Here is a 25,783-nt window from a genome sequence, read left to right as displayed (position 1 = left end):
GCAGGGAGCCTGCTTCCTCCTCTCTCTCTGCCTGCCTCTCTGCCTACTTGTGTTCTCTGTCAAATAAATAAATAAAATCTTTAAAAAATAAATAAATAAATAAATAAATAAAATAGTATTTGCGGGCGCCTAGTGGCTCAGTCAGTTAAGCATCTGCCTTTGGCTCTGGTCATGATCCAGGGATCCTGCAATTGAGCCACACATCGGCTCCCTGCTCAGCAGGAAGCCTGCTTCTCCCTCTCCCACTCCCCCTTCTTGTGTTCCCTCTCTCGCTGTCTCTCTCTATCAAAGACATAAATAAAATCTTTAAAAATAAATAAAAAATAAAATAAAAATAGTATTCGTTTGACTCTTCTATTTGGGAACATTTAAAACTTTTTCTTAATTTTTCACTTTCTTGGGGGGGGCGGGGGTAACATGTTTTTATCGCAGAAGCATAATGACAGCCTCTCCTCCCCTCTGCAACAGCAGAGGTGGGCTCCTGGTCGTGTGTCGTAGTCCCACCCGGCCTGGGCCCCGGCGGCCTGGGAAAATACGGAGCTCCTAGGAAGCAAGACCACCTGGCCAAGCCCTTTCCCTGCAAGCCAGCACAGACCTGTCCCCCAAAGCCTCCAACTGAAATATGGCAATGCAAAAGTGCTTTGATTGCGGTTGAATTATTACAGGTTTATTATTTTTCATTAGACTCTAAACTGCAGGGAAGGGAGAAATAGTCCTTCACTTTTTTTAATACACCAGTAGGGTTTGTTGAATAGACCTTCCTTTGTGTAATGACGAATCCATACAAGGTATAGAACAAGCTTGTAGACACGGGATAAATACCGACGAAATGACTAAGCGTTTCTCTAGCTCCTTTTTGTTCCTCTTTGTAGTTCATCACACTTTTCTTGGGGGGGGGGTGTCATTATTATCTTTTTAGATTCGCCTTTTTCTTTCTTTTTTTTAAAGATCTTGTTTATTTGACACAGAGAGAGAGGGAGCACAAGCAGGGGGAGTGGGAGAGGTAGAAGCAGGCTTCCTACCGGCAGGGAGCCCAATGCAGGCTGTGGGGAGGCTCCCTTCCAGGACCCTGTGATCACCACGGGAACCAAAGGCAGACGCTTAGTGACTGAGCCACCCAGGGACCCCTATATTGGCCTTTTCCATCTTTGACAAGAGGAATGAAGGGAAGGTGTCTGGGACCCTGGGGGCTGCGGTGGAATGGCGATGGCCCAAAACTGGAAAGGGAAAGGGAAACTCTATTTTTCTATGCATTTTTCCACATTTTGGGGGTCATACAATGTGTACTTTTGCATCCTTTTCTAAATCAAGAGTATAACACAGTTTTGTCCCTGTTATCACAATCGTTTCATTAACTTGTTTTATTTTTTATCATCTTAACCATGTTTAAGTGCACAATTCAGGAATGCTAAATATATTCACATTATTGTGAAAAAGATCTCCAGAACGTTTTCACCTTGCAAAACCGAAACTCTGTACTTATTAAACAACTCCTGTTTTCACCCATCAACTTTATTATTAATGGCTGTATAATAATAACTAATTATGTCTAGCACTGTCTTAATTATATACGTAATCATCCCACTTGATCCTCAAACTACCTTTATGAAATAGGCATTATTATCATCATCTTATAGATGAGAAAGTTGAGGCACACAGATCTCAAATAACTTGCCTAAAGTTATATAACAAGTGGTTGAGCTGAGCTTTACACCCAGTCTGGCATGGGACTCAGGGCTCTTAACTCTACCTGCTATGCTGAACCCCCTGACCTTGGCCATGTAGATTGTTTCCCATTTTTTGTTATTATCAATAACAAAGTGAGGTATGTCTTTGTGTATAATCATCTCCCCCTCCCAAACTGAGTATTTTCCTGAGTGAATAGGTGTATGAACATGATGCCAAGTTGCTTTCCAAGAAGGGAATCCATGTCGCTTTCATAGAATTTGACAATGTTAGTGCTGATCTGGCAGGAAATTGCTCAAGGTCACCCACACAGAAGATGATGGCAAAGAAAGGATTAAGACCTGGGTCTTCTGATTGTAGTTTCTCTTGCCCTCCACTGCTTCCCTTAAACTTACAGAGAGTGCAGGGGCGCCTGGGGTGGCTCAGTTGGCTGAGCGACCAACTCTCGGTTTGCACTCAGGTCATGATCTCAGGTTGTGGGGTCGAGCCCCACGTCTGGCTCCCTGCTCCATGGGAAGTCTACTTGGGATGCTCTCTCCTCCTTCTCCCTCTGTCCCTCCCCCTGCTAGCTCTCTTTCTCTCTCTTTGTCTTTCAAAATAAATAAATAAATCTTTAAAAATAAAGATAGCATAAAACCAGTGCCTTTCTTTGCTAAACCAGCCTCAGTAGACATTAGACTCGTCTCTGAGACTTGCTTGTTGAGCAGGTAGCTATGTGGGTTAACTTCCTAGGGCTCAGCCAAAGCCCTAAGAACTAAACGGAATAAGATGCTTAAGGAGGCCAGCGCTCAAGTTAAGCCCCTGCTCCTGGGGAAGCTCTCCACTTGGGTAAGGTAGAGCTGCAGCCAAGGACAAGCAGAGAATGCCGCACAAGATAGAAGGCTTCTTGTTTTTACTTCTCTTTGGCTATGAAGGTATGTGCTATGCAACCATTAGCATTTAGCAAATACTTAATAGTAAAACTGAATTAGTCATTTTGCTGATGAATAGAAATGCAACCTGAATAATTAAAAGATTGCTAACTAGGAAGCCATGTTACTTAGTCAAGATGCATTGATAATGGACAACAGTCGTCTTTATGGGGATGTGGTTCCTCTTAGTTTCCCCGCTGGCTTTCTGGTTCTCTGAGGAGCCTTCTAAAGTCCAAAGGATGGTTGAAATGGGACCGAAAGAAGGAAGGGTCTCAGAGATTGTAGAAAACAGCTATAAATTGCAACAATGAGAAAGTGTGGTGTGTCCTTGAAAATTTTTAGGATTCAAGGTTAGAGTGACTGTAGAATTTAATCTTCCAAACTAGGACAGTATTGAGAGTGGAAGGGGAGGCTATTAATAATTCTGCTGGGACAACAGGTGTGAACCAGGACTGTCCTGGGCAAATCGGGACGTGAGGTCACTCTAGTTTAAATATGGATTAACATAACACGCCGACTACCATTGGACTCTAATAGAAAGCATAATCCAAACGAGAGTCAGGAACCTCCAGAGACTCTATACACTCAATCATTTTTAAATGTCTCAATATGGCCCTGGCAGGAGTAATATGCTTAAATAAGGAGAAATTAAACGTGAATCTCTAAGATATCATCCAATTCACCTTCTAAATTCTCTCTCAATCTTTGAAATAATAGTCCTTCATGCCTCTCTCAACTCTCAAGGGCCTGTTAGCTCAGAATTCTTTTTTCGATTCCTTCTGAATATTAGAAATTGGTTGAAGGTCTTCTTCAAGGCAATTGTGTATGCACGCGTGTCACAGGAAAGAAATGAGGGCAGGAAGGAGGAGGCCTCTCCACTCTGCAAATGACCGGGTGCGCAGACATGACGCAAGTCACACAAATAGAGTCAGAACTCCGGGTTTAGATCACACTCCTCTCTGCCCTGTCATTAGATCTCATTGGTGGAGTATGTGCTTTCATGATCCCCCAATCGCATGACTTTTGGTATTTTGTCACCTTTCTCAGTATTTGGGAAGGTCTCTATGGATACAATCCCAAGGTCATTTGGCAAATCCAAATACATTTCTTAAGTAGGAATCATTGAGACCAGTTGTCTGGTTTCCTTCTGTTTTGGAAGTAAGAGTCAGCGACTTGTCTCAGGAACTCTCAATACTTGATGGTCCTCTGGGTGTTTTGTTGTTTTTCCTTTACTCTTTCCTCTTTCCTCAACAAGAAAATCTAAACAGCCTTTCAAGGGTTCGATTTCAATACTTCTGGTTCTCTAATATCCATAGGCTTCACCCTCCGATTTCTCTTCTGTGTGATTGGCACTGGGAGCCAGCCAACCACCCATGCATCCACTCATTCTGTTGTCGGTTCGATAAAGAACCCATCCCCGAGTGGCTGCTCTGGGCCAAATAGTGTCAGAATTTGACCCACGGGGAGGATCTTGGTTCCTTTCGCAGTGCTGAATCTAATGACTGTGTTCTGTGACCCCCAAATGGGAAAAAGCCCTATAAAACTTTCCCAACTCCTTTTTATTTTTATTTTTATTTATTTTTTTTAATTTTTTATTTTTTATAAATATATATTTTTATTCCCAGGGGTACAGGTCTGTGAATCGCCAGGTTTACACACTTCACAGCACTCACCAAAGCACATACCCTCCCCAATGTCCATAATCCCAACCCCTTTTTAAATTAGACCTGCCCATTCGGGAGATACCTGTAATAAAAGACACACTGTCAGGAGGCCCAGAGCCCAGCATTCTTTCCTGTTCTACTGCTTACCAATCTGTGTGCAAGGCTGAGGAGCTCTCGAAATTTCCACGAGGAGTGGAAAATACCATCTGGCTGGGGGCGGTGAGGGGGGCGCTGGAATGTGGTCCACGGGCTGGTCCAGGGACCATTTTATGGTCCGTGTGGCTTGGCGACCTATCAGGATGCTCAAGAGGTAGAGAGAAAATACAGGATCTCAGGGGGTGGTTGCTTCCCTTCATCAGCTTCCCATCCAGAGAGAGAATCAAGGCCAACGCACAGGGGAAAATGTTTTCTATTGCCCGACTGGGAAACGGAAGACAAAGTTTCTTTGTGTAATTTGCTCTTTACCATTTCTATTCTCCCGCGGCAGTCGCTCCTTATTATAGTGAAATCAGATAAATAGATTGACTCCGCTTATGCGTTGGATGAAGGTTCATTTGGGAACCGAGACGTGATCATCGTAAAGCGCTGTTTCATCTGCTAACGGAGACAGGCTTCTATTCATCTTCCATTGTATATCTTGGATTCAGTGCAAAGGATGATTTTTAAAAATCCACCTGATTAAAATAAAGAGGTCCATTACTTGGTCATGTTTATATATATCTTACAGGTGTGTCTCCTTCGCAGGTGACAGCGGAGTTTTTTTTAAGCAGCTTATTGAGATGTAATTTACATAACATTAAATCCCCCCATTTAAAGTGTGCGATTCAATGGTTTTTAGTATATTTATAGATTTGTGGAGCACACCATCCAATTTTAGAACATTTTCGTCACCCCCCCACCACCACCAAAAGAAACCGGTAGACATTAAGCCCGTTTCCCCATCTCCCCAGCCCCTGGCAACCACCGATCTACTTTCTGTCTCTGTAGATTTATCTATTCCGGACATTACATTTAAATGGAATCATACAACATATGGTCTTTTATCTTTCACTTAGCATATGTTTTTGAGATTCATCTGTGTTGAAGCATGTACAGATAACAGATTTACCCAGAAATACGCCTGTAGCCACAAATAGTAACATTTTCACACCAGGACGATTTCCTTCTTTCTTCTTCGAGAGGGACATTCTTGGAGCCTGCTGCTTTCTTCCTGAGTCTTACCCTTATTTCCCAAGGAGATGGGAAGCTAGTTACTGACAGCTTTTGTCATTCATAATTTTATGCTTTTCTCCTCGGCTTCATCTGTTTCCACGGGAAGGAAAGCTCTGGATTTAGTGACATCCATCAAAAAGACCCAGAGTCTCTCCTCTGTGTGTCTAATGCCCATTTTTCCTCTTGGGCTTGCAAGGTACATTCTGAGAGATAGCAAGCCCTGAGTTTTCTTGCTGTGGGAACAAGGGTCTCCCCATGGAGTGGCCCTTTGGGCAAAAGGGCAGAATGAGCCCATGTGGCATAAATCTGAGATCAGGGAATGAGAGCCGTCTCAGACGCTCGAGTGGAAAACCATAGCATGGGCAGAAATCTCACAAACCATCCAAAGAGGGAGAAAAATATGCAACCACACAAATCAAAATCTTTTCTTCTTTTTCCTTTCAAGGTTGACCTGTTTTCTGCTGCTCATTCTGGCAATGTTATTTTCTGATATTATAGGATGTTGTAGTCAAACACGCTTCTGCTTTTGTTCACCAGCTTTTTGGTGATTAAATCATTTCGGGGACGATCCAGCCACGGCGCTGCTCCCTGGGTGACAGCTTTTCCTGTAAAATGCTTGTTGTTGCTTCTCTCTCTGCTCGTTTCCATACGGATCTGGTGCCTCAGATCCCCGGGGCTGCCTATAGACGAACGCTTTCTGGGGAGGGGAGCCTGGGAGGGAAAAAACATGAGAAATCTGCCCAACATCTGACTGGACACAGGAAGTGGCTCTGAAAGCAGGCCTTCCTCTCAAGATGCTTGCTCTCCACGAGCACACAGTGGCAGAAACACACACACACACACACACACACACACACACCCTTTCCTTTTGGCCTTCTGCTTTATTTCTGCAGAATGCAGAACCCCCAGGGCCCACTTGGAAACGAGTAGGGTTCTCACTGGATCTCTGGGTTTGCTCATTTGCAGCCACAAGAACCCTCCTCAGTGACAGACACAGGCTCTGGGCCAAACTGATTTGGTTATTAAGTCCATACTGTCAGTGGCCCGCACCCCTCCCCTTTGATCCACCGCCCCCCCTACCCCCAACAAGAGGGTCTTGGCACAATTGAGGTTTGCCCAGCTGCCAGGCCTGCCCGCATTTCAGCCATCTTGAAGATGGGGTGGAGCCCAGTGCCTCCTGGATGAACCACCCCCGAATCTACTAGATTCGATGCCACTCGTTCCTCTACTCCACCGTTCCCGGGGAGCAGCGGAGGGACGAAGGCTCCGGGTTCCTGTGCTCACCCAATGCAAGGAGCGCAGGGCACCAGCCAGCCGGGCTGGGCTTTCCCCTGGGCTCCAGGAGCTGCCCGCCCGGAGCCACTCAGCCTCAACCGTCGCATGGCCCACAGGCCTCTGAGGAAACCTCTTCACCCCATCCCCCGCAGTCCCTGTTCCTCCTGGAAACTTCCCTCCCCCAGGAAATGGCAGCTCTCCCCTCCCAGTCCCTCAGGCCTTAAACCTCTCTTTCCCTCACACCCGGTCCCCTGTCAGCAAGTACTGTTGGCTGCCGTCCAAAGACGGTCAGAATCCAGCCATTTCTCATCTTCTCCCTTGCCTCCACCTGGGCCAAGCCCTTTTGGCCCCCCACTTGACCCCTTCAACTCCTGAAACGCGCTTTCCTTCACCCGCTCCAGCCCCAGGGGCTCCTTGGTCGGTTTAGAGCACACCAAGTGCCCATCCAGAAGCCACCCACCTCGGGCCCTTTCTGCTTGCTGTTCCCTCTGCCCAGAATGCTTTGCTCGCGGGTCTCTCGCTTCTTTCAGGTCTTTGCTCCAATGCCACCTTCTCGCTGCCGGATATCTTATTCGTTCCTTCATTAGCCCTGATCACCCGCAGCCTGCGCTAAGCACCCCCTAGGATGGCTGGTCCTCTTCCTGTTTTGTTAGCTGCAGTATCCCCAACACCTAAGGCCGGGCCTGGAATATAGTAGATACTCAGTGAATATTACTTAAAGAATAAATGCTTTGGGACCAATCATTGGCAGGTATCTTTTATATCAATTTCTGTAATTGTACAGGTGCTTACATAAACCTGTGCACACAAGAGGTGGGACACAAGCCAGAGCAAGTGGTGAGTTGTACATGGGGGGGGGGTGGTGGCGCAGAAGAAGTCCTCAGCACAGAGAAGGGGATAGGCAGGCAGAAAAGTTGGAAGAGGAGAGACTTTATTATTTTTTTTCTTAAGATTTTATTTATTGGGGCATCTGGGTGGCTCTGGGTTTAGCCTCTGCCTTGGGCTCAGGTCATGGTCCCAGGGTCCTGGGATAGAGCCCCACATTGGGCTCTCTGTTCAGCAGGGAGCCTGCTTCTCTCTCTCTCTCTCACCTGCCTCTCTCTGTCAAATAAATAAATAAGATCTTTAAAAAAATTTTTATTTATTTGACAGAGAGGGGGAGAGATCACAAGTAGGCAGAGAGGCAGGTAGAGAGAGAGGGAAGCAGGCTTCCAGCTGAGCAAAGAATCCAATGCAGGGCTCCATCCCAGGGCCCTGGGACCATGACCTGAGCCCAAGGCAGAGGCTTAACCCATTGCACCACCCAGGTGCCCTGGAAAATGAGAGACTTTAAACCGAAGAGACCAGACAGACGTGAATTGCAGCTAGTAGAGCATGCAAAAGATACATTTGGAGAGGCAGGCAGGAGCTAGATCATGGTGGCCTCTTGAAAGACACATTACTGTCATACCCATTTTAAGGATGAGGAAATGGAGAGATGTGGCCATTCAACAGGTAAATGAGAGATGGAACCTGGAGCCCTGCAAGGACGATCCACCAAAGGTTTTGCAGCAAGAGAGTGACACAGTCAGGTGTGCATCCCCTTCCACGGGCAGCATGACAGGTGGATGAGACAAGGTCTCTCCAGCAGGGAGAGTATGGGGGAGGGAGAATGGGGGGCTGAACATGGGAAGGGATGGTGGCGGCATAGAGAGGGAAAAGGCTGCTGCTTGACACTGGATGTGTGGCTTTAGGGGGAAAAGGTGACTAAGACAAGCCCCACGTCTCTAGATGGGGTGCTAAGTGGATGGGGAAGCCATTCAGTAGGATAAGAAATAAAGGAAAAGAAAATTTAAGGAAGGATGTAATGAGTTCTGTTTTAAAAAACATTGGATTGAAGTATAGCATACATACTACTATTTAAGTATGATATACATACAGAAAAGTACAGGTAAGTGTTTGTAGCTTAGTGAGTTTTCACTACTGAACACATCCATGTAACCAGTACTCTGATCAAGTAACCTGGAATATCGCCAGCCGCCAGCCGCCACCCGCCCCCCGCCCCCACAGAGCCTCCGCGGCCTTCCTCCCTGCCACTTCCTGCTCCAAATGTGACGAGGACCCTAGTGTCTAATGGCATAGATTACTTTTGCCTGCTTCTGTACATTTCAAATGGATTCGTGTGGTGTGTCCACTTTAGTGTTTGGCTTTCCTCAGCATTGTTCGTGAGAGGCGGCCATATTGTGGCATGGACTGCACGTCACGTCGTCCATTTTCTTTGCAATTCAGTGTTCTGTGAGTCTGAATTTGCCACCTGTATCCATTCTACTCTTTTTTTTTTTTTTTTAAGAGTGGGAGAGATAGAAGGGGGGCATGTGGAGGGGCAGAAGGAGAGAGAGAGAGAGAGGATCTTAAACAGGCTTTATGCCCAGCACAGAGACCGATGAGGGCTCGATCTCAGGACACTGAGATCACCATCTGAGCCGAAATCAAGAGTCTGACACTTAACCAACTGAGCCACCCAGGTGCCCCTACCCATTCTACTCTTGATGGGCATACGAGCCTTTCCAGTTTGGGGTTAATACAAATACTACTGCTATGGGTGATCTAGCACGTGGAGAACATATGTATGCATTTCTGGTGGTTAGATACCGAAGAGTCGAGTGTCTGCTTCATAGGACACACGTATGTTCCACCTTAGCGTAAGCTGCCAAATAGTTTTTCAAAGAAGTTAGACTGACTTACATCCCCACCAGCAACACAATGAGAGCTCAGGTTGCTCCATAACTGTGTCAAGATTTGGCTGGGTCCAATTTTAGATAGTAAGAGACATCTATGGGGAGATACCTGGTAAACCATTCAAAGCAAGAGATGGACTCTTGGGCTTCAGAATATTTATGGGTAGAAGAAGCAGAGCTCTCAAAGGAAACTGAGAGGATATTCAGAGTGTTGGGAGAACCAGGTGAACAGTGGGATGGAAACTAAAGGAAGATGGGAGGGACTGAGAGCACATTGGGGCCTGAAGGCATAAGGTCAGTGTTGGAAAGAGTCCATTGGATGTGAAAATAAGAAGTCAGTAACTTCCTTTGCCAGCGCAGGGCTTGGCCTCCAAGATGACACTCCCAACCCTTGTCTCAACCTGAGAGGATCAATTCTGCCCATAGCAGGTAGACCAGGGAATCTCTAGGAACGACGAATAACCTGTAAACAAGGGCCCAGGGGGAGACAGGTGACCACAGGTGAGAGGTAGCCCTGAAATGCTCTAAAAGATATGCTCCCCTGGCCTCCCTGGCCTCCCATTGCTGCCCATGAACAACCTGGGAGAGTCCTCACCCCATGCAATGTCCAGTGCTCTGTCTTCTCCTGGGTCCTCCAGCCCCTTGTGGGCAGAGAGGGAGGCTTCCATTTCAGAAGGCCCAGGCCCTGGTGCGGTGCCAGGCTCCCACTGGACATGGAAAAGTGGTTTGCAGAACAGGTAAATATGTAGTATTTATTTATTTATTTATTTATTTATTTATTTATTTTGAAATTAAAGTGTATTTTATTTAACCCAGTATGTAGATGGAAAGGCAGGTAGAGAGAGAGAGAGAGATGGAAGCAGGCTCCCTGCTGAGCAGAGAGCCCGATGCGGGACTCGATCCCAGGACCCTGAGATCATGACCCGAGCCGAAGGCAGCGGCTCAACCCACTGAGCCACCCAGGCGCCCGTAAATATGTAGTATTTAAATGAAGGCAAAATTTGAAAAAGATAGCTCTTATAATGGTGACACAAAAGATGACATCATTCCTTTATTCTCTTAAACAATCTGAAAGGTCTTTTTGTGGGCATCAGATTGAACTTTTAGATAGGGAAGTGGTTTATTTCCTATTGCCTACTCTCAAGCTTTGTTCCAGATTTTTATAATAGGTATGTGTTGTTTTTATAATCGGAAGAGAAATGAAGGTATCTGTTTTGTTGAAAATGGGAAATGGAGCTCTGGGCCTTTAAACCTGCAAGCACTGTCTAATGGAAGCTTTTGCTATGATGAAAATGTTCTATACCTGTGCAGTACATCAGTCACAGGTGACCAGGAAGCCCTTGAAATGTGGCTGGTGTGACTGAGGAATTGAATGTTTAATTTAATTTTTAAAAACTTTTGCTCATTTTTTAAAAAGATTATTTATTTATTTACTTAATTTCTGAGAAAAAGCGAGAGAGAGTGCACAAGCTGGGGGAGGGGCAGAGGGAGAGGGAGAAGCAGGCTCCAAGCTGACTGGGAAGCCTGACACGGGATTGATCCCAGGACCCTGGGATCATGATCTGAGCTAAAGGCAGACACTTAACCGGCTGAGCCGCCCAGGCATCCTGTATGTTTAATTTTATTAATTTTAAATAATTTAAGGGCAAATAGCCTCATGGGACTAGTGGTTATATATTGGGCAGCAGAGCTTAAGCATTTTATGCTAATGTATTCTAACTCTTTTCCTACTAAATTGTGAATTCACCTCTGGAAAATAGTAGGGAGTTTCCTCAAAAACTTGAAAATAGAGCTACCCTATGACCTAGGAATTGCACTCCTGGGTATTTACCCCAAAAATACAAATGTAGTGATCCAAAGGGGCATGTGCACCCGACCGTTTATAGCAGCAATGTCCCCAGTAGCCAAACTATGGAAAGAGCCCAGATGTCTATCAACAGATGAATGGATAAAGATGATGTGGAACATACACATATACACCATGGAATATTATGCAGTCATCAACAAAGAATGAGATCTTGTCTTTTGCAATGATGTGGATGGAACGAACTAGAGGGTTCTATGTTAAGTGAAGCAAGTCAATCGGAGAAAGACAATTATATGATCTCACCGACATGTGGAATTTAAGAAACAAAAAAGGACCATAGGGGAAGAGAGGAAAAAATAAAACAAGATGAAACCAGAGAGAGAGACAAACCGTAAGAAACTCTTAATCATAGGAAACAAGCTGAGGGTTGCTGGAGGGGAGAGGGGTGGGGGATGGGGTAACTGGGTGATGGGCAATAAGGAGGGCACGTGACGTGATGAGCAACGAGTGTTCTATAAGACTGATGAATCACAGAACTATACCTCTGAAATAAATAATACATCATATGTTAATTAATGGAATTTAAATAAAAAATGTTTTAAAATAAATTGTGCATTCGTCCTCTTTACTCATACTTCTATGAAGATAGTTTAGATGTTAGTTTTACATTAAATTTTGCAAACTTATTTTTCCCATGTTAATTACGCAGTATTTGTACTTTGTGGCTTGATATTTCCCGTACATTATAAATAAACCTTAAAAAGATTTTCTGAACAATGTCGTAATCCTAAATAACCAAGCTGGGTCACAGGGTTGGGGGGAGAGGGCCAGGAATCAGCTCCTGAACAGCACACTTGGCAGACACTAGGGATGATGATGATGATGGAGGCTTAATAAGTAAAGGGAAAAGCTGGCACTGTCAATGTCAAATTTAACAATGTAAATGTAAATTGTAGGCATTGTTTAGGTAGTAGGCTCTCAAATAGGTTTGAAAAAATTCACATAGAAAAAAAGACTGGGAAGATTTATACAAAAATGTTAACAGTGTTGCCTTTGGTGATAAGAAATACAGGTGCATTTTTTCCTCTTTGTTACATTAATGTATTTCCCAAAATTCTATAAAAAACAAAAACAATATGAGCATCTAGCTGGCTCAGTAAGTAGAGCATGTGACTCTTGATCTTGGGGTCGTGAGTTGGAGCCACATTTTGGGGGGAGAGTTCACTTTAAAATAATAACAATTATTATCCTTGTCTGTTTAATTTCACTGTCCCTAGTTTTTCAGCATCTGTGGATGTTATTCCTGGCAGATATTTATATTTACTTACTTCGACTTCTTCCAGAAGGGGCTTTGTTAACTTTTATGTGACTATTTTCATTTTATTTTCCATGGAATGAATAAATTTGCTGAATTTGTTTCTTTTTTTAACTTAATTTTTTTCCTCTCTTGTCTTTTTGTTTAGCCACACTGGGATTATCATCTACTGAGGTATGTTACAGTAAGAAGGCTGTTTTTTTTTTTTAATTAATTTATTTGATAGAGATCACAAGTAGGCAGAGAGGCAGGCAGGGGGCGGGGGAAGCAAGCTCCCCGCTGAGCAGAGAGCCCGATGCGGGGTTCGATCCCAGACCCTGAGATCATGACCTGAGCCGAAGGCAGAGGCTTTAACCCACTGAGCCACCCAGGCGCCCCAAGAAGGCTGTTTTTGAAGATTTTTTTCTAGCTCAAAATAATGTGTAGGGTTATCACTTTTTTTAAAAAGGTATTTTTTTTAAAGATACTTTATTCTGGTGGTGGTAATAGGACATTTTTCTCTGGGCAAGTTCAAGACTGGTGTTTTAATGAGAGAATGTAAATAAACCAGGTCTTAATACAGGTGGTGTAATCTTGAATCCATCACCTTTTTTTTTTTTTTTTAAAGATTTTATTTACTTACTTGACAGAGAGTGAGAGCATAAGTAGGCAGAAAGACAGGCAAAGGGAGGAGAAGCAGGCTCCCAAATTGGGGGTTGATCCCAGGACGCTGGGATCAGGACTCAGGCCAAAGGCAGACACTCAACTGACTGAGCCACCCAGGCACTCATGAGCAAGGTTTTTTTAACACAAATTTTTCCAGTGGCTCTGGCCAGAGTTGAATTTGACTATGACTGACACTCCTGCTCCTCTGGCTTCCCTTCAGGATGAGGTTGAGGACCCCTGGTACCAGAAAGTGTGCAAATGCAATTGCCAAGGAGGTGCCAATGTCCTGTGGTCTGCTGGTACAACCTCCTTAGACTGTATACCAGGTGAGTGTCCCTTCTCCTTCGGGCACCAGATCCTTGGGGTGTCCTTAAGAACACCATTTCTTCTCTTCCCTTCAACCTGGCTCAATTAGCCGCTCCCCGCCCCCCCCCCCCCCACCAATACACAGTTGACCTCTGAGCTTCAAATCACAGAACGGCCACTGTTCCAACATACCGCACTGATGTCTTTGTTTAGAAACAGCTTCTTGCGTCTTTCCTTGGCCTACGTGAGAAGGCGAGTTGGGATCTATTTTCAATGAAATAGACTCATGGAATTTAGGAAAATAAATCAGTGGTAGGAGGTGGGGCATTTTGAGAAGAACACAGGCTTCCGAGCCAGAAACACCAGAGGTAGGACCCTGGCTGCCTCATTTCTTAACTCTGGGACTCACACTTTGGTCTTTTTCTGCCAAAGGGAGGCGACAGTACTATGCTGAGGGTTTATTGCTCAGCAAACAACCATGTGCTTCCCCAGGTTCCAGCCCGCTTGTAGTCACGCAGCACCCTGTGAGCAGTTCCAGCCAAAGTGAGCAGTGTCTCTTCCAAACTGAGCATCTAAGGGCTGGTACTCAACTCTGGCTGTCCTTTCCCTGCTTGAGAAAGTGCATTCATGCTCCTTCAGGGTGGGTCCCAGATTAAATGGATTAAATGGAGATTAAATGGAGCAGAAAACCCCCTTCCAACCGATAATGGACAAGTCACCTGGGTGAAAAATAAACGTTTGTTGTCTTAAAGCCTGTGCAATTTTCAGGACAATTTGTTCTGCAGCATAACATAGCCCTTCCTGGCCACTGTGAATGCCAGCAAACTTGGTCTGTAAAGGACCAGATGCTAAATATCTACGACTTTGCAGGTCGAAGGGGCTCAGCTCTTCAATTCTGCCCCCCATAAGGCAAAAGCAGCCATAGACTGGACGCAGGGTCACAGCGCATGGCTGTGTGCCAATAAAACTTTATTTACAAAAACAGGTGGGGAGCCACATTTGACTCAAGGGCCACAGTTCGCTGACCGCCCCCCCGCCCCCCCCCCCCCCCCCCCCCCCCCCCGCTCTAAGCTACGTGACGAGGGATACATTGGAGGCGGCACGAAAAGCATCTTGTGTTATCCCCAGCAAACTAACTGCAGCTTAATAAAGGTCCGGTCCTTTTCTTCCCGCCCGCTGAGAGCTCACATTCGGCCTTTCGGAGGCCGGGAGGGCCCGGCAAATCCTCGCGGCGCTCCGTCCTTTCCGTGGCTCACAGCCTCTTCTGCTTGCAACTGTCTTTGTCACCCCTCCCCAGGGTTAGGATGGTGCCGTGCCAAGTCATTCACTTTACATAATCGCCTAATAATAGCTCCGCTAGAGACAGTATGTGTGTCCATGTGTGAGCTTCTCTTCATTATTTCATTAAATTTGCATTAAAATAGCAAATTGTGGGGGAGGCAGGGGAGTCTACAATGGCTTTTACTGCCTCCGTCTTCCTATTTACTAAAGGGGTGGGAGTGGTTTGCGGGCTAAGTCTACCGGCAAGGGCGGGCTCCGGGCGATGGGGACAGCAGGAAGCGCGGCGGAGGGTGGTGGGCTTCAGCGGGAGGTCCCAGCCACCGCGTTCCCCGCAAGCCCTCCAGACCGCGGAGATCCGCCCTGTCAACACGGAAACACCCTCCTTAACAATTCCACCCGTTCTCACTGTGCGCCTATTATGTGCCATAATGAAAACGAGGGCATTAGCTCCACCCGAAAGTTTCCCACGCGGTGGGAACAAATGCTCTCTTCACCAGAGCCCTGAAGGCCGACTGGAATCCCACTTGACGTTCTTTCTACAAACAACTTGGAAAAAAGAAAATTATTTATGCAGATTGGCTTCATAGACCAATCAACTGTGAAGCTGAAGAAGGCTGTGTGTTTCAGGAATGTCATGTCGACCCCTCCCCCACCCCCCGCTCCATCCCCCAAGCTCTTTCCCCACACACCTGCCGTGAACTTGAAATTCTGAAATCAGAAAGTGCTCTTCTCTCCCCCACCAGTTTTCGGTTTGTCTTTGCTTTTGTTTTATTTCTTAATAGCACAGATGTTTCCAGGAAGGAAAAGAAAAAAAAATGCAACCTAAGTGTGAAAGAGTTGATACGTTGGTGTTAATGGGTTTTTCCAATGAAAGAGATGATTCAGGGCAGCGGGACTAGCCACAATATTCCAGTAGTCACTTGCCCCATCAGTGCCTCAGGTCCTCAGTGGAATGTTAAGAACGTTGTTTGGTTTCTCTGGCCCCTGAGATTCAGCGCTTCTGCCAGAGCCCGCCTTAGGTGGGAAGAAGAGCCTAGAAAGTACAGAAGGACAGGAGGGACGGTCACTCAGAGCTGCTAGGAGGTGCTCCTAGGCATACGCTGGCTGTTACTGTCCAGTGTCGCCACCCAGGGAGAAGGTGACTGACTGGCCTCCTTACTCTTTGGCTTAACGTTATAAAAATTATGAAAATTACTAAAATTACTAAAGGATCTGTCTTCCACAGTCAAGCTAAGATCACCTTGGCACTCCAAAGGGGAAACAGGGTAAGGAAAGTATCAAAATATAAGAAATCCGATGATTGGTTCCTGCTTTCCTTTTATTCAAGATTTTATATTCCTATATTATTTTTGAGTCTCTCCTTTATCCTATAAACATTATTATTCGATATTCTGCTACACGGCCATATAGGTTCAAGTGTCATATACATGCATATTAATATTCATCTCTCTCTTGTTAAGAACGTCCCTCAGCTCTCTCTGTGTTTCTCGAGGTTAGTCTTTTTAGAAGCCTGTGTGGCATTCACACCTTCCAACAGAGAAATCAGCTACTGAATGAGAAAGGCCAGTGTGTTAAGTAGAGCCTGGATTGGCAGCACATTATGAATATGCCTTTATCCATGGAGTGACCAAAGCATCGCTCACTCAGAAGAGCCCCTTGTGCACGGAAGACATAGGTTTTTCCTTAAAAAGAATGTAGAAACATACCTTTCCTACTGAAGATGGGTGTAAAAACAGGCATTGGAGCTGTGCTAACTTCTATTGGGCAGAAAACGTGGGAAGGCCATATTCCGTGTACGTCTGGCGACAATCCCCTTAATTCCTCCAGCAACATTATTCGTGTTGCCGAATCCTAGTTGATACTCAGGTGACAGTTCCTTCTTGCTCAGGGCGGTGGGTGTTCTAGGGGCTATTTCCTCCCTGAGCTCTCCCGCTTCCTGTTTCTGCGGTCCTCTCTGCTTACTCCTAGCGGCCACCCAAGATGGGGGATAATCTAGGTTGACCCCTTCCTTCACCATGCGGTCAATAACTGTCGAGTGCCTAGCACGTACAGGCATTCGGCTCAGCTCAGAGGATAGAATGGTGAGCCAGACAGACCAGGGCGCTGACAATTAAATCATCAGAAGGACAGCGAGTAAGTGACAGGGACAGGGACAGGGACAGGGTCTGGGAAGGCAGCAGCCGGAGTCCTTTACCCAGCTCACGGTGGGAAGGGGAAGTGGGCAGAGATCTTAAGGACGAGTGGAGTTGTCCAGGTGAAGGGTGAGGAACGGGGACCAGAGTGTCCCAGGCAGAGGGAACAGCCTCGACCATAGGCCTCCAGGCCCGCATGAGGACCCAAAGGGAGCTCAGCCAGGACCACAGGAGGAGGAGGACAGGGGAAGGAGGAGTCAGGAAAAATAATAACTTGACTTGACTGCCGTTTACAGCAAAGCACACAGAGCATGAGGAATGTCACATTTCCTATTTTTCCAAGTTGAAATAACTCCAGTTGGAGGCCTCCTTTGTCATGGCCTGTAAGGAGTCTAAAGACAGGATTGTTGAAGGTCTTCGCTCTCTCCTTGGACGACAGGAAACCCCCGTGGGTGTGCGAGGGCGGCCTGGGCACAGGGCTTAGGCTCGGGCTAGGTGGCAGGCTCTCGGGCTGGCCCACAACCCCACCTGAAGGAGGTTGCCTTGGTGGTGGCTCTTCTCCCTCTGAACCAAGCTGAGCTCAGTCCCGGGGACCTTTCCGGGTTTCCTGGGGCGGGGGGGGGTCTCCCTGACCCTCTCCGTGGTCCGGCCCCCTAAGAGGAAGCATGTCCCCTGCTGAGCTCAGGCCCCTCCCGAGCACCCCCCTTTTCCCCCCGCAAAGGCCAGAGTCCAGAATCTCCAGTCACCTCCTGTAGCACCACCAGTTAATTCCTGTTGAGACCTAGACCGTTCAAATCCATCCAGTGGAGAGCTGCTTCTGCTGTCAACAGCCTCTTAACTACTAGATGGGCTACTTGGAAAGAAATGGCAAAAGAGTTGTGAGGGGAAAATAGAGAAAGAGCAACATGTCAAGAATAAAGCCATCAGGAGCGGGCTGATGGCTTTTCCTTCCCCTCTGCTCCTGCCCTCCAAGCTGGCAGCCTCGGAGAGAGAAAGGGGAGGTTCAGGATGGAGGGGCCTTAGAGACCCCCCCAGTTAGTATTTAAGTGACAACCTTTGGCCCAACTGAATCCCAGCTTTCTGGCGCTGGGACCTTGTCCCTCGTTCTGAGGCTTGTTTTCCAGGTCAGAGGGGAATTGAGGAGGTGGAGGAGGCCCCAAGGCCACAGGCACTAGGCCCCTGAATCTGCCAACCAACAAAGGCCTTCCCCAACAGGCCAAGGTTTCCAAAGTCTGCTTGTTAAAAACAAAGGCTGCTGCAGGGGTGGGGGTTGGGGGGAGGATACTGGAAACTGCCTCCTTAGCAAGCCCTACTGAGGATTTGACCACACAAGGCATGACCGAGGAGGGGCCCATCAAGCACTCTTGCTCTCGCCCCCAGAAATTCCGATTCTCTATTATAAGACTCCTGAAGCCTTGGGTACTAGATAAACTACAATGGGGCCCCCTCACGCCCAGCCCCATTGAGCTGCAGCTGCTGGCGGGGGTTGGCCCCTTCCCTTTGGTGCACTGGGCAAAAAAGGCAGTGAAGCCTCCCTGGTCAGAGGCCTGAAGCTGTCTTTCTGTCTTTAGTCTCTGAGGACAGGGCATGACTACAGAGCGGGCATTCTGGTCTCAGGATAGATGGCATTCAAGCTTTTGCATGCTTCATTCTGTCTTAGTGACTTTAGAAAATTATCCTCGCGAAAGACCTCAGCACTCATCTTACTGTTGGGATGGAAGGATGTCCCAGTAAATATGTTTCGCTCTTCAATCTGAACTCAAATTTACACTGGAAAAAAAAAAACAAACAAACAAAACCACTTGCTGTTTATCGTTACAATCAGGAAAAGGGAAGAATGTATAAGTTTATCATTTGTTTTCTATAGAGATTTAGCTAGAACCTGTTTGATTATAAGAGAATCCCCTAAGGAGTGGCTTATTCAATTACTTTTAGACTCATGTAGTAAGGAAGGACATCAGGGCTGAGGTCTCTGCAGTTCTTTCAGCCTTACCCTCATTGTGCAACATGGCTACCACTGTGCCAGCCATCAGATTTTCCTTCTAGGCAATAGGAAGAAAGAAGGCGTGACCCAAAACTGATCAGAAATCCCCAGTAGGCATCATTTCATATCTCAGTGGTCAGAAATTATATCATGTGGTCACTTCTAACTGCAAAAGAGACTGGGAAAGATTTTTTTTTTAAGCTGTTTACATTGCTGCCCAACAAAATTAGGGCTCTTTTGCCAAAAAGAAGGGGAGAATGGATGCTGGGCAAAAGTCTTTGACCAGGTAAGCCAACACTAAAATGCGAGAAGAAATACATGATAAGCAGCAAACAATTAACATCCAAGAACCAACTTTGGCTATTCTTGTTTGGAAAAAACAGCTCCTTTCAACTGTACCTCATTCAACAGCCACTCAGGCACATTTCACCCCCCCACCCTTTTTATTTTTTCTATTAGACTAGTGAGAAAATCGCAATTTACGAGTGAGAAATCACTCTCAATATAGAATTGCCTTTCTTGCTGCTCACCATTGTTTTCTTCCTATCTTTAGTATCCCCTGCTGCTGGAGGACAATTAGGGACCCTGAGGTCGTCATGCAGGACGGCTAAAACTATTTTCATGAGGAAAATAGAGTATGACATTTAAGAATGATATTTCTCTGCGAACCTCTTGGTTTTTTAAATGTCTAGCTTTGTGGAGGAGGTGAAGTATTTCTCAGCCCCCCCCTCAGGTTGCCATAGAGCCCCTTTCGTCTGCTTTTATGAATGTTGTGAGTCTCTATGGCAATCCTTTTACTTCCTCTTCGCTCTCTTCTAAGAGCAGTAAGTAGGCTGAAGCTCCGTGAACTGCGCTATCAAGCAAAACATTCTCCACCTCTCAAAGTGCAAGCGAGACGGTTTGATTTGTCATTTCAGTCACGTCGTGCTGGTCGAGTGTTGCGATGTGCTATGAGTGTTGTAATGTGTGTTGCCTTTTCTTTTCCAGAGTGCCCATATCATAAGCCCCTGGGGTTCGAGTCAGGAGAGGTCACACCAGACCAGATCACCTGCTCCAACCTGGAGCAGTATGTGGGCTGGTATTCCTCGTGGACAGCTAACAAGGCCCGGCTCAACAGTCAAGGCTTTGGGTAAGCAGGGCAGATGGCTCAGGTGATTTGTTTTCACGTGATTGGGAAACTGTACGTCTCTGTAATAAACGAATGGCAGGATGCACTTATTTATGTACTCAACAAATATTCAGTGAGTGCTTCCCATGTGCTGAGGACTGTGGTCAAGGTGGATGAGGCCACAGACTTCAAAAAGCACGCGGTTTAGAGGGCCGGAGGGACTCTAAGCACATAATCACATGACTGATCATCTAGTGAGTGTGATAGATGCTTGTGGAGAAGACAAAGAAGAAAGACTTCATTCATTTGAAGTACTTTTGTACTTCAAAGTACTTTTGTACTTCCTTAGAAGCCTTTCTAAGGAAAAGATATTTAACCTGAGACTTGCAGTTGGTTTGGGGGAGGGGGTGCCGTGGGGGTGGGGGGACAGACTACAGCAGGTGCAAAGGCCCTTAGCTAGGACTATCCCTGAAGGGCACACATGGGGATGGTAAAGGTCAGCAAAGTTAGGGCACAAGTGAGATAAGGCGAGAGAGATAGGCAGAAGTCAGACAGTGGAGTCACATGTTAAGGATTATGGTCCTCATTTTAGGCATGAGAGTTCCTTGAATATGCTTTAGTTAGAATATAAGATTGTGCTGCTACAACAAAGAGCCTCAAAGTATGGGAACTTAAATAATATAGAGGTTTATTTCTTGGTCACCTAAAAGTTTTATTAGGCAGTGTAGGGTTGACATGACAGCTAATGGTATCTGACTCTTTCTACCCTGTCATTCTTCACATGAAGCTTCCATCCTGGGGCCCAGAATGGCTGCCCTCGCTTCCACTGTCACAACTGCATTCTAGTCAGTGGGGAGAAAAGAAGAGCAGAGCACACACACTTTTCTTTTAAGGACAGAAGCATAATCATATTGGCTACTTTGCCCACATCCCGGTAATCAGAATTTGGTCAGATTTTCCCATCTAGCTGCTCAGGATACTGGGAAATACGAACTCTGCTAGGTGACCATTTGCCCACATAAAACTCGGTGGTGGTAGTGATGGTGGTTTTCTGCAGTATTCTATGACTAAAGGAAAATGGGAAGAGGATATTGGGAGACAGCAGACTCTACCAGAGAAAAAATTTCAGGTTGGGGAGTATCACAATCTGACTTGTGTTTTAAGAAAAATCTGACTCCTGAGTGGGGACAACTGTTTTTTTGGGGGGGGGGGCAACCCAGGAGACTAAGGAGTGAAAGTAGCAATCATCCAGATAAGAACTGAGGATGATGTGGGCTAGAGCAGTGCCAGTGAAGTAGAGAAAAGTAAATAATTTGAGAAACATCTGAGATGGACTCAATAGATGGATTGGATGTTCTTGGTGACAGAGAGGAAGGGGCCAAGGCTCTCTCTCAGAGAGATTCATGTGATCGTGAACACCTAGGAGGATGGAGGTAGCCTTCCAAGAGATGGATACTGGAAGGGGAAGTTGCAGTGGAGACAATTAGGAGTTCACTCTTGGACAGGTTTCATTTGGGATAGTGTGAGGCATCTAGAAGTTATCTAGACAGCAACTGACTCTCAGATTTTGGAGTTGGGAAAAGGTCTGGGATGGGAGTTTAAAATTCAAGAGGCACCCAAGGAGCAAGTCTGGAGTTAGAAGAAAAATCAGCCAAGGACTGAGTTCCAAGAAGCTAACTAATATGCAAAAATAAATAAAAACCTCAAAGGGGAAATTACAGGTTTCCACAATTCGGGAGGGATATAGCTAAAAGACAAATCAGTTCCTTCAATGGTTCTTTGCTTTATAACTGTTGAAAGCTCTTCCAGAGGGGCTCGGCGCAGTGTTCTGCACAGGGAGACACTCTGAAAGCCATGAATGAGAGCACGTGAAGGCGATGCAGATAGGTATAAAGGGAGTGAAACTAGGGGAAGACTCTTGGAGAGTCACTGGGAGAGACTAATGAAAGGGGAAGGGAGCCGGCGGGTGTAATAACCATGCATTTTCGTGTTTTGAAGTAAGACCTGTTCAACCACACCCCAAAGGGGATTTCAGCTACATTCTGAGGCACTGCTTGGACCAATCAGTTGAATCTGGCCATTGGTCTTTGCGCAGTGGCGATGCAGGGAGAAAGAGAATGATGCAAGTATGACAGAGGCTGGGCACTGCTCGGAGACAGGCTCTTGGTGCTTAACAACGCTCAGCCTGCCTGAGCATTGCAGAGGTTCTTTGGGCGCTGACAACCCCTCAAAGGGCAGTGCCTCTCAGCATTTTGGACGTGCTCATGGGGAGAGGCTCCTGGTGATTTGCTGTGTCCCTGGCAGGTGCGCCTGGCTCTCCAAGTACCAGGACAGCAGCCAGTGGCTGCAGATAGATCTGAAGGAAGTCAAGGTGATTTCAGGGATCCTCACCCAGGGGCGCTGTGATATCGATGAGTGGATGACCAAGTACAGCGTGCAGTACAGGACGGATGAGAGCCTGAACTGGATTTACTATAAGGACCAGACAGGAAACAACCGGGTAAGTTGGACTTACCCCGAGCACCTTCAGCTCACACTCTCCGGGACTTCCCGCTTCCACCCTGGCCGACCACTGACTCCGTGGCAAGGGAAGTCATCCGTGCTTCTGCCCCACAGTATGGTCTACTCTCTGGCGACAAGGCAGGTGTCTTTTCTTGCTGTATCTTGGGTGCCCAGCAGTTTGTGAATGGCACCACTCTCGTGTATGGAAGAAATATTTGTCTGAATTCTCCTATCAGCTTACAGTTGCTTGAATAATCACAACTGGCCATTTGGACTATTCCAAACTCACCGGGCCATTGAACACTTTGCTGCATGGGTCTGACTTGACCTACTATTGATGTGGGCAGGCTTTTGTCCATTTATGTAGATATGGCCTCTCCTTACTACTGAGACTGACTGCTAGGAAGATTTGGACAATCCAGCAAGTTAGCCACTGAACTGTGTAAATGATTAAAATGACGTCAGCAGTGCAAACACAGAGTTGCCTTTGAGCAACTATATCCTATTAATCTCTAAGGGTCAAACCCCAAGTCATGTTCACCATCGACTGAACACAGTAGGCTCATAATTAAGTGTGTGTGTGATATATATATATATAATATATATATAAAATCATATATATGATTATATATATATAAAATCATTATTTTACATATATATGTATATTTGCAATGAATTAAAAACTCACTAACTGTTTCGAAATGTTAACTGTCCTTTTGCCTGAGAATAAGGGCTTCTGAGGCTAATTTGGACACTTAATCAGATGAAGCACACACGTGTGGCTGGAAATCAGAAGGCTTTTGTACTCTTCTGGTGACAAGCTGTACAGCAAGACATTCATGGGTTGAGATTTCAAGGAGTTTTACTGAATACAATAGGAAAAACCATCTTGATACTTACACATTTCATTTCATTTTTGCTCTTGTTAGTTGGCTTTTCAAAAAGAAATGAGAAATCTTTTTCAAGTCCTGTCTGCATTTCTGAAGGCCTTGACGGTTCTTTGCAAAGAGGCATTCCGCTCGGGCCCTTGTGCAGTCTGAAGGAGCCTGTTCCATTCTTCCTCTGCAGCTGTCCCCTGACTTGAATAGGCTCAAGGGCGAAAAGCTGAGAGAAGGGGATGTGGGATGTTGCTACTGGAAGAGACAAGATCGTGGCATCTGAGGTTCTTCCGGTTTTGCAGATGGATGAGGTCAATGTAAAAGCCAGATTTTTTTTAGGAGATAGTCCCAGAAAGAAATGAAATGCTCCAGTGTCATGAGGCTACAATTCTAGAAAAGACTGCAAAGAATGGTTTCTATGGAAATGCAGCCAAACAGCCATGTCACCTTTTTAATGGTACAGCCTCGTCTCCAAGCTATGTTGCATCCCCCCAAAACACGAAGCAAACTCCTTTGGTTACTTACCGCCTTTCCCCTGCCAGAATCTTGTTTTTATGTCTTTTCTTCTAAAAGCAGCTTGCCGAGTCTATTGGCCCTTTGTATCAATGTAGACATACACACTTAAGCTTTGGTTCACGACTTCAAGGCCGGAGCAGTGGAGCTTTACTTGAGCCCCACTTTGGACACCTTTGGAATGTAGGAACATTCCTCTTGTGAGATGTGGTCTTTTTCAAAATTTATCAAAATGCAGAGCATGAAAACACAAAATTGGTGATAAGGATCAAGAGGCATTTTCTATTGATGCCATCTAGAACATCCCACGATGACGGAAATGTTAGTATCTGCTTGAGCACACAGATGCTGACCAATGTGCAAGTTTCAGATTTGGAGGAGGGCGGGGCCTGTACAGCTCTCTGAGCCTTAAGCACCATTTCTCAAACTCAAGAGTTAGGGCCAGCTTCGGGTAAGAATTGTTTTTCCTTTACCATCCTCTGATGGGACAGCGGTAAGATTTCTTCTCTCTTTAGGTCTTCTATGGAAACTCAGACCGAACCTCCACAGTCCAGAACCTCCTGCGGCCCCCCATCATTTCCCGCTTCATCCGGCTGATCCCGCTGGGCTGGCACGTCCGCATTGCCATCCGGATGGAGCTGCTGGAGTGCGCCAGCAAGTGTGCCTGAGGTCTCCCTCGCGCCGTGGGGGGCGGAGGGCTCCGAGCTGCCTGCAGGGGACAAAAGCAGCTGTATTTTACAAGCTCTTTTCAATGCAGAGCTGGGCAGAAAGAATTTCTTTTTAAAAAAAATATATATATATAGTTTCCAATTTCAATGAAAGAGAAAAAAGAAAAATGAGCTTATGTCCCACTCAGGGCCAAAGAAAATAAGAACAAAGAAAATAAGAACAAAGAAAATGTCCCTAAAATCAGTTTTCATACAAATGCCTAAGCAGCAGGGGTAATTTGCTGCTCTTGGTTTTGGTTTTTGTTTTGTTTTTGGTCTGACAAGGTGAAAGGTGTGGTCTCAGGGAACACAAAGGAGCCCAGAGAATTTAAAAACTCTTTCGCTTTACCACCCTGAAAACAGGAACGTAGTTGCATAAAACTTTGATTTCAGTGCAATCGAGCAGCAGGTTTGCAGTTTCTCCTTCAAGTTTTCAGTGAATCACGGCCTTTTAGGACTTCAGAGTACTGGGTGTGCAGAGGGCAAGGTGTGGGGTGATTGGTTGGCCGAGAGGAGTACAGGGTTGGGAGCCTGTGTCCTGCTCTCCTGGGAGGGTGCACACAACCAATCACCCCAGGTAAAAGGGCCTCCTCTGCTCGGAGCTTTCAGCCCAGCACAGAATGCCCCTTTATCTAAGGCTACCATTTTTTGACAAGCTTAACATTTTGAAAGCAGTTGGCCCAGGAGCTATCACTGGCTGCGCAGAGGAGGCCCATGAGCTAACCGTGCGCTTTGCAGGAAGTGGTCAGACCCTAGGTCCTAAGAAGGGCAATGTGGCCCTGTCTCTCGTGACCCAAATGTTTAACCTCTCTCCCTTGCCTTGCAACACACAAACATGCCTGCTCCTGCTCCTGAGCCTGCAACTGCCTTTGGGAAGGACCCGGCCAGAAATGGGCCTGGCCTTCCCCTCCTGGAGGAATGCATTAAGCAGGGACCTTTCGGGGACAACAGCCTAAGTCTCCTCTGTCATTTATATTTATAGCTCAGTCTGAGTTTTCAGGCCCTTCCTTGGGAGAGGCTGGTAACATGGGGAGTGGAAAGGAGAGGTATACAAAAGTAGGAGCCTCTACTAGCGGCTCATTTTCCTGTTACTTTCTGTTTTCAAATACCAAGCCAACTGAATGCACTCCCACTAACGTG

General features: G+C 46.2%; 2 protein-coding genes across 3 annotated transcripts in view; one reads left to right on the top strand and one right to left on the bottom strand.

Annotated features, from left to right (window-relative positions):
- The first annotated feature begins 2,536 nt into the window (after positions 1–2,536).
- Positions 2,537–24,649, top strand: RS1 (retinoschisin 1). 2 transcript variants are annotated; one of them, XM_032329656.1, is made up of 6 exons: positions 2,537–2,600; positions 12,736–12,761; positions 13,453–13,558; positions 19,923–20,064; positions 22,348–22,543; positions 24,452–24,649. In XM_032329656.1, the coding sequence occupies exons 1-6, from the start codon at positions 2,549–2,551 to the stop codon at positions 24,602–24,604; spliced, it is 675 nt and encodes a 224-aa protein (XP_032185547.1). In that variant the 5' UTR covers positions 2,537–2,548; the 3' UTR covers positions 24,605–24,649. The 2 variants fall into 2 exon arrangements, with proteins under 2 accessions (XP_032185547.1, XP_032185546.1); XM_032329655.1 differs by lacking the exons at positions 2,537–2,600; positions 12,736–12,761; positions 13,453–13,558 and having other exon boundaries at positions 19,718–20,064.
- CDKL5 (cyclin dependent kinase like 5) overlaps positions 15,554–25,783 on the bottom strand; it is a 226,528-nt gene continuing 216,298 nt past the window's right edge. The window contains exon 18 of the mRNA XM_032329650.1: positions 15,554–15,852. Within this exon, the coding sequence (XP_032185541.1) occupies positions 15,764–15,852 (89 nt within the window). The 3' untranslated portion in view covers positions 15,554–15,763. The remainder of the gene's footprint in view (positions 15,853–25,783) is intronic.

This window comes from Mustela erminea, chromosome X, assembly GCF_009829155.1.
Source record: "Mustela erminea isolate mMusErm1 chromosome X, mMusErm1.Pri, whole genome shotgun sequence".
NCBI lineage: Eukaryota > Metazoa > Chordata > Mammalia > Carnivora > Mustelidae > Mustela > Mustela erminea.
This window is presented reverse-complemented; position numbering and strand designations above follow the sequence as displayed.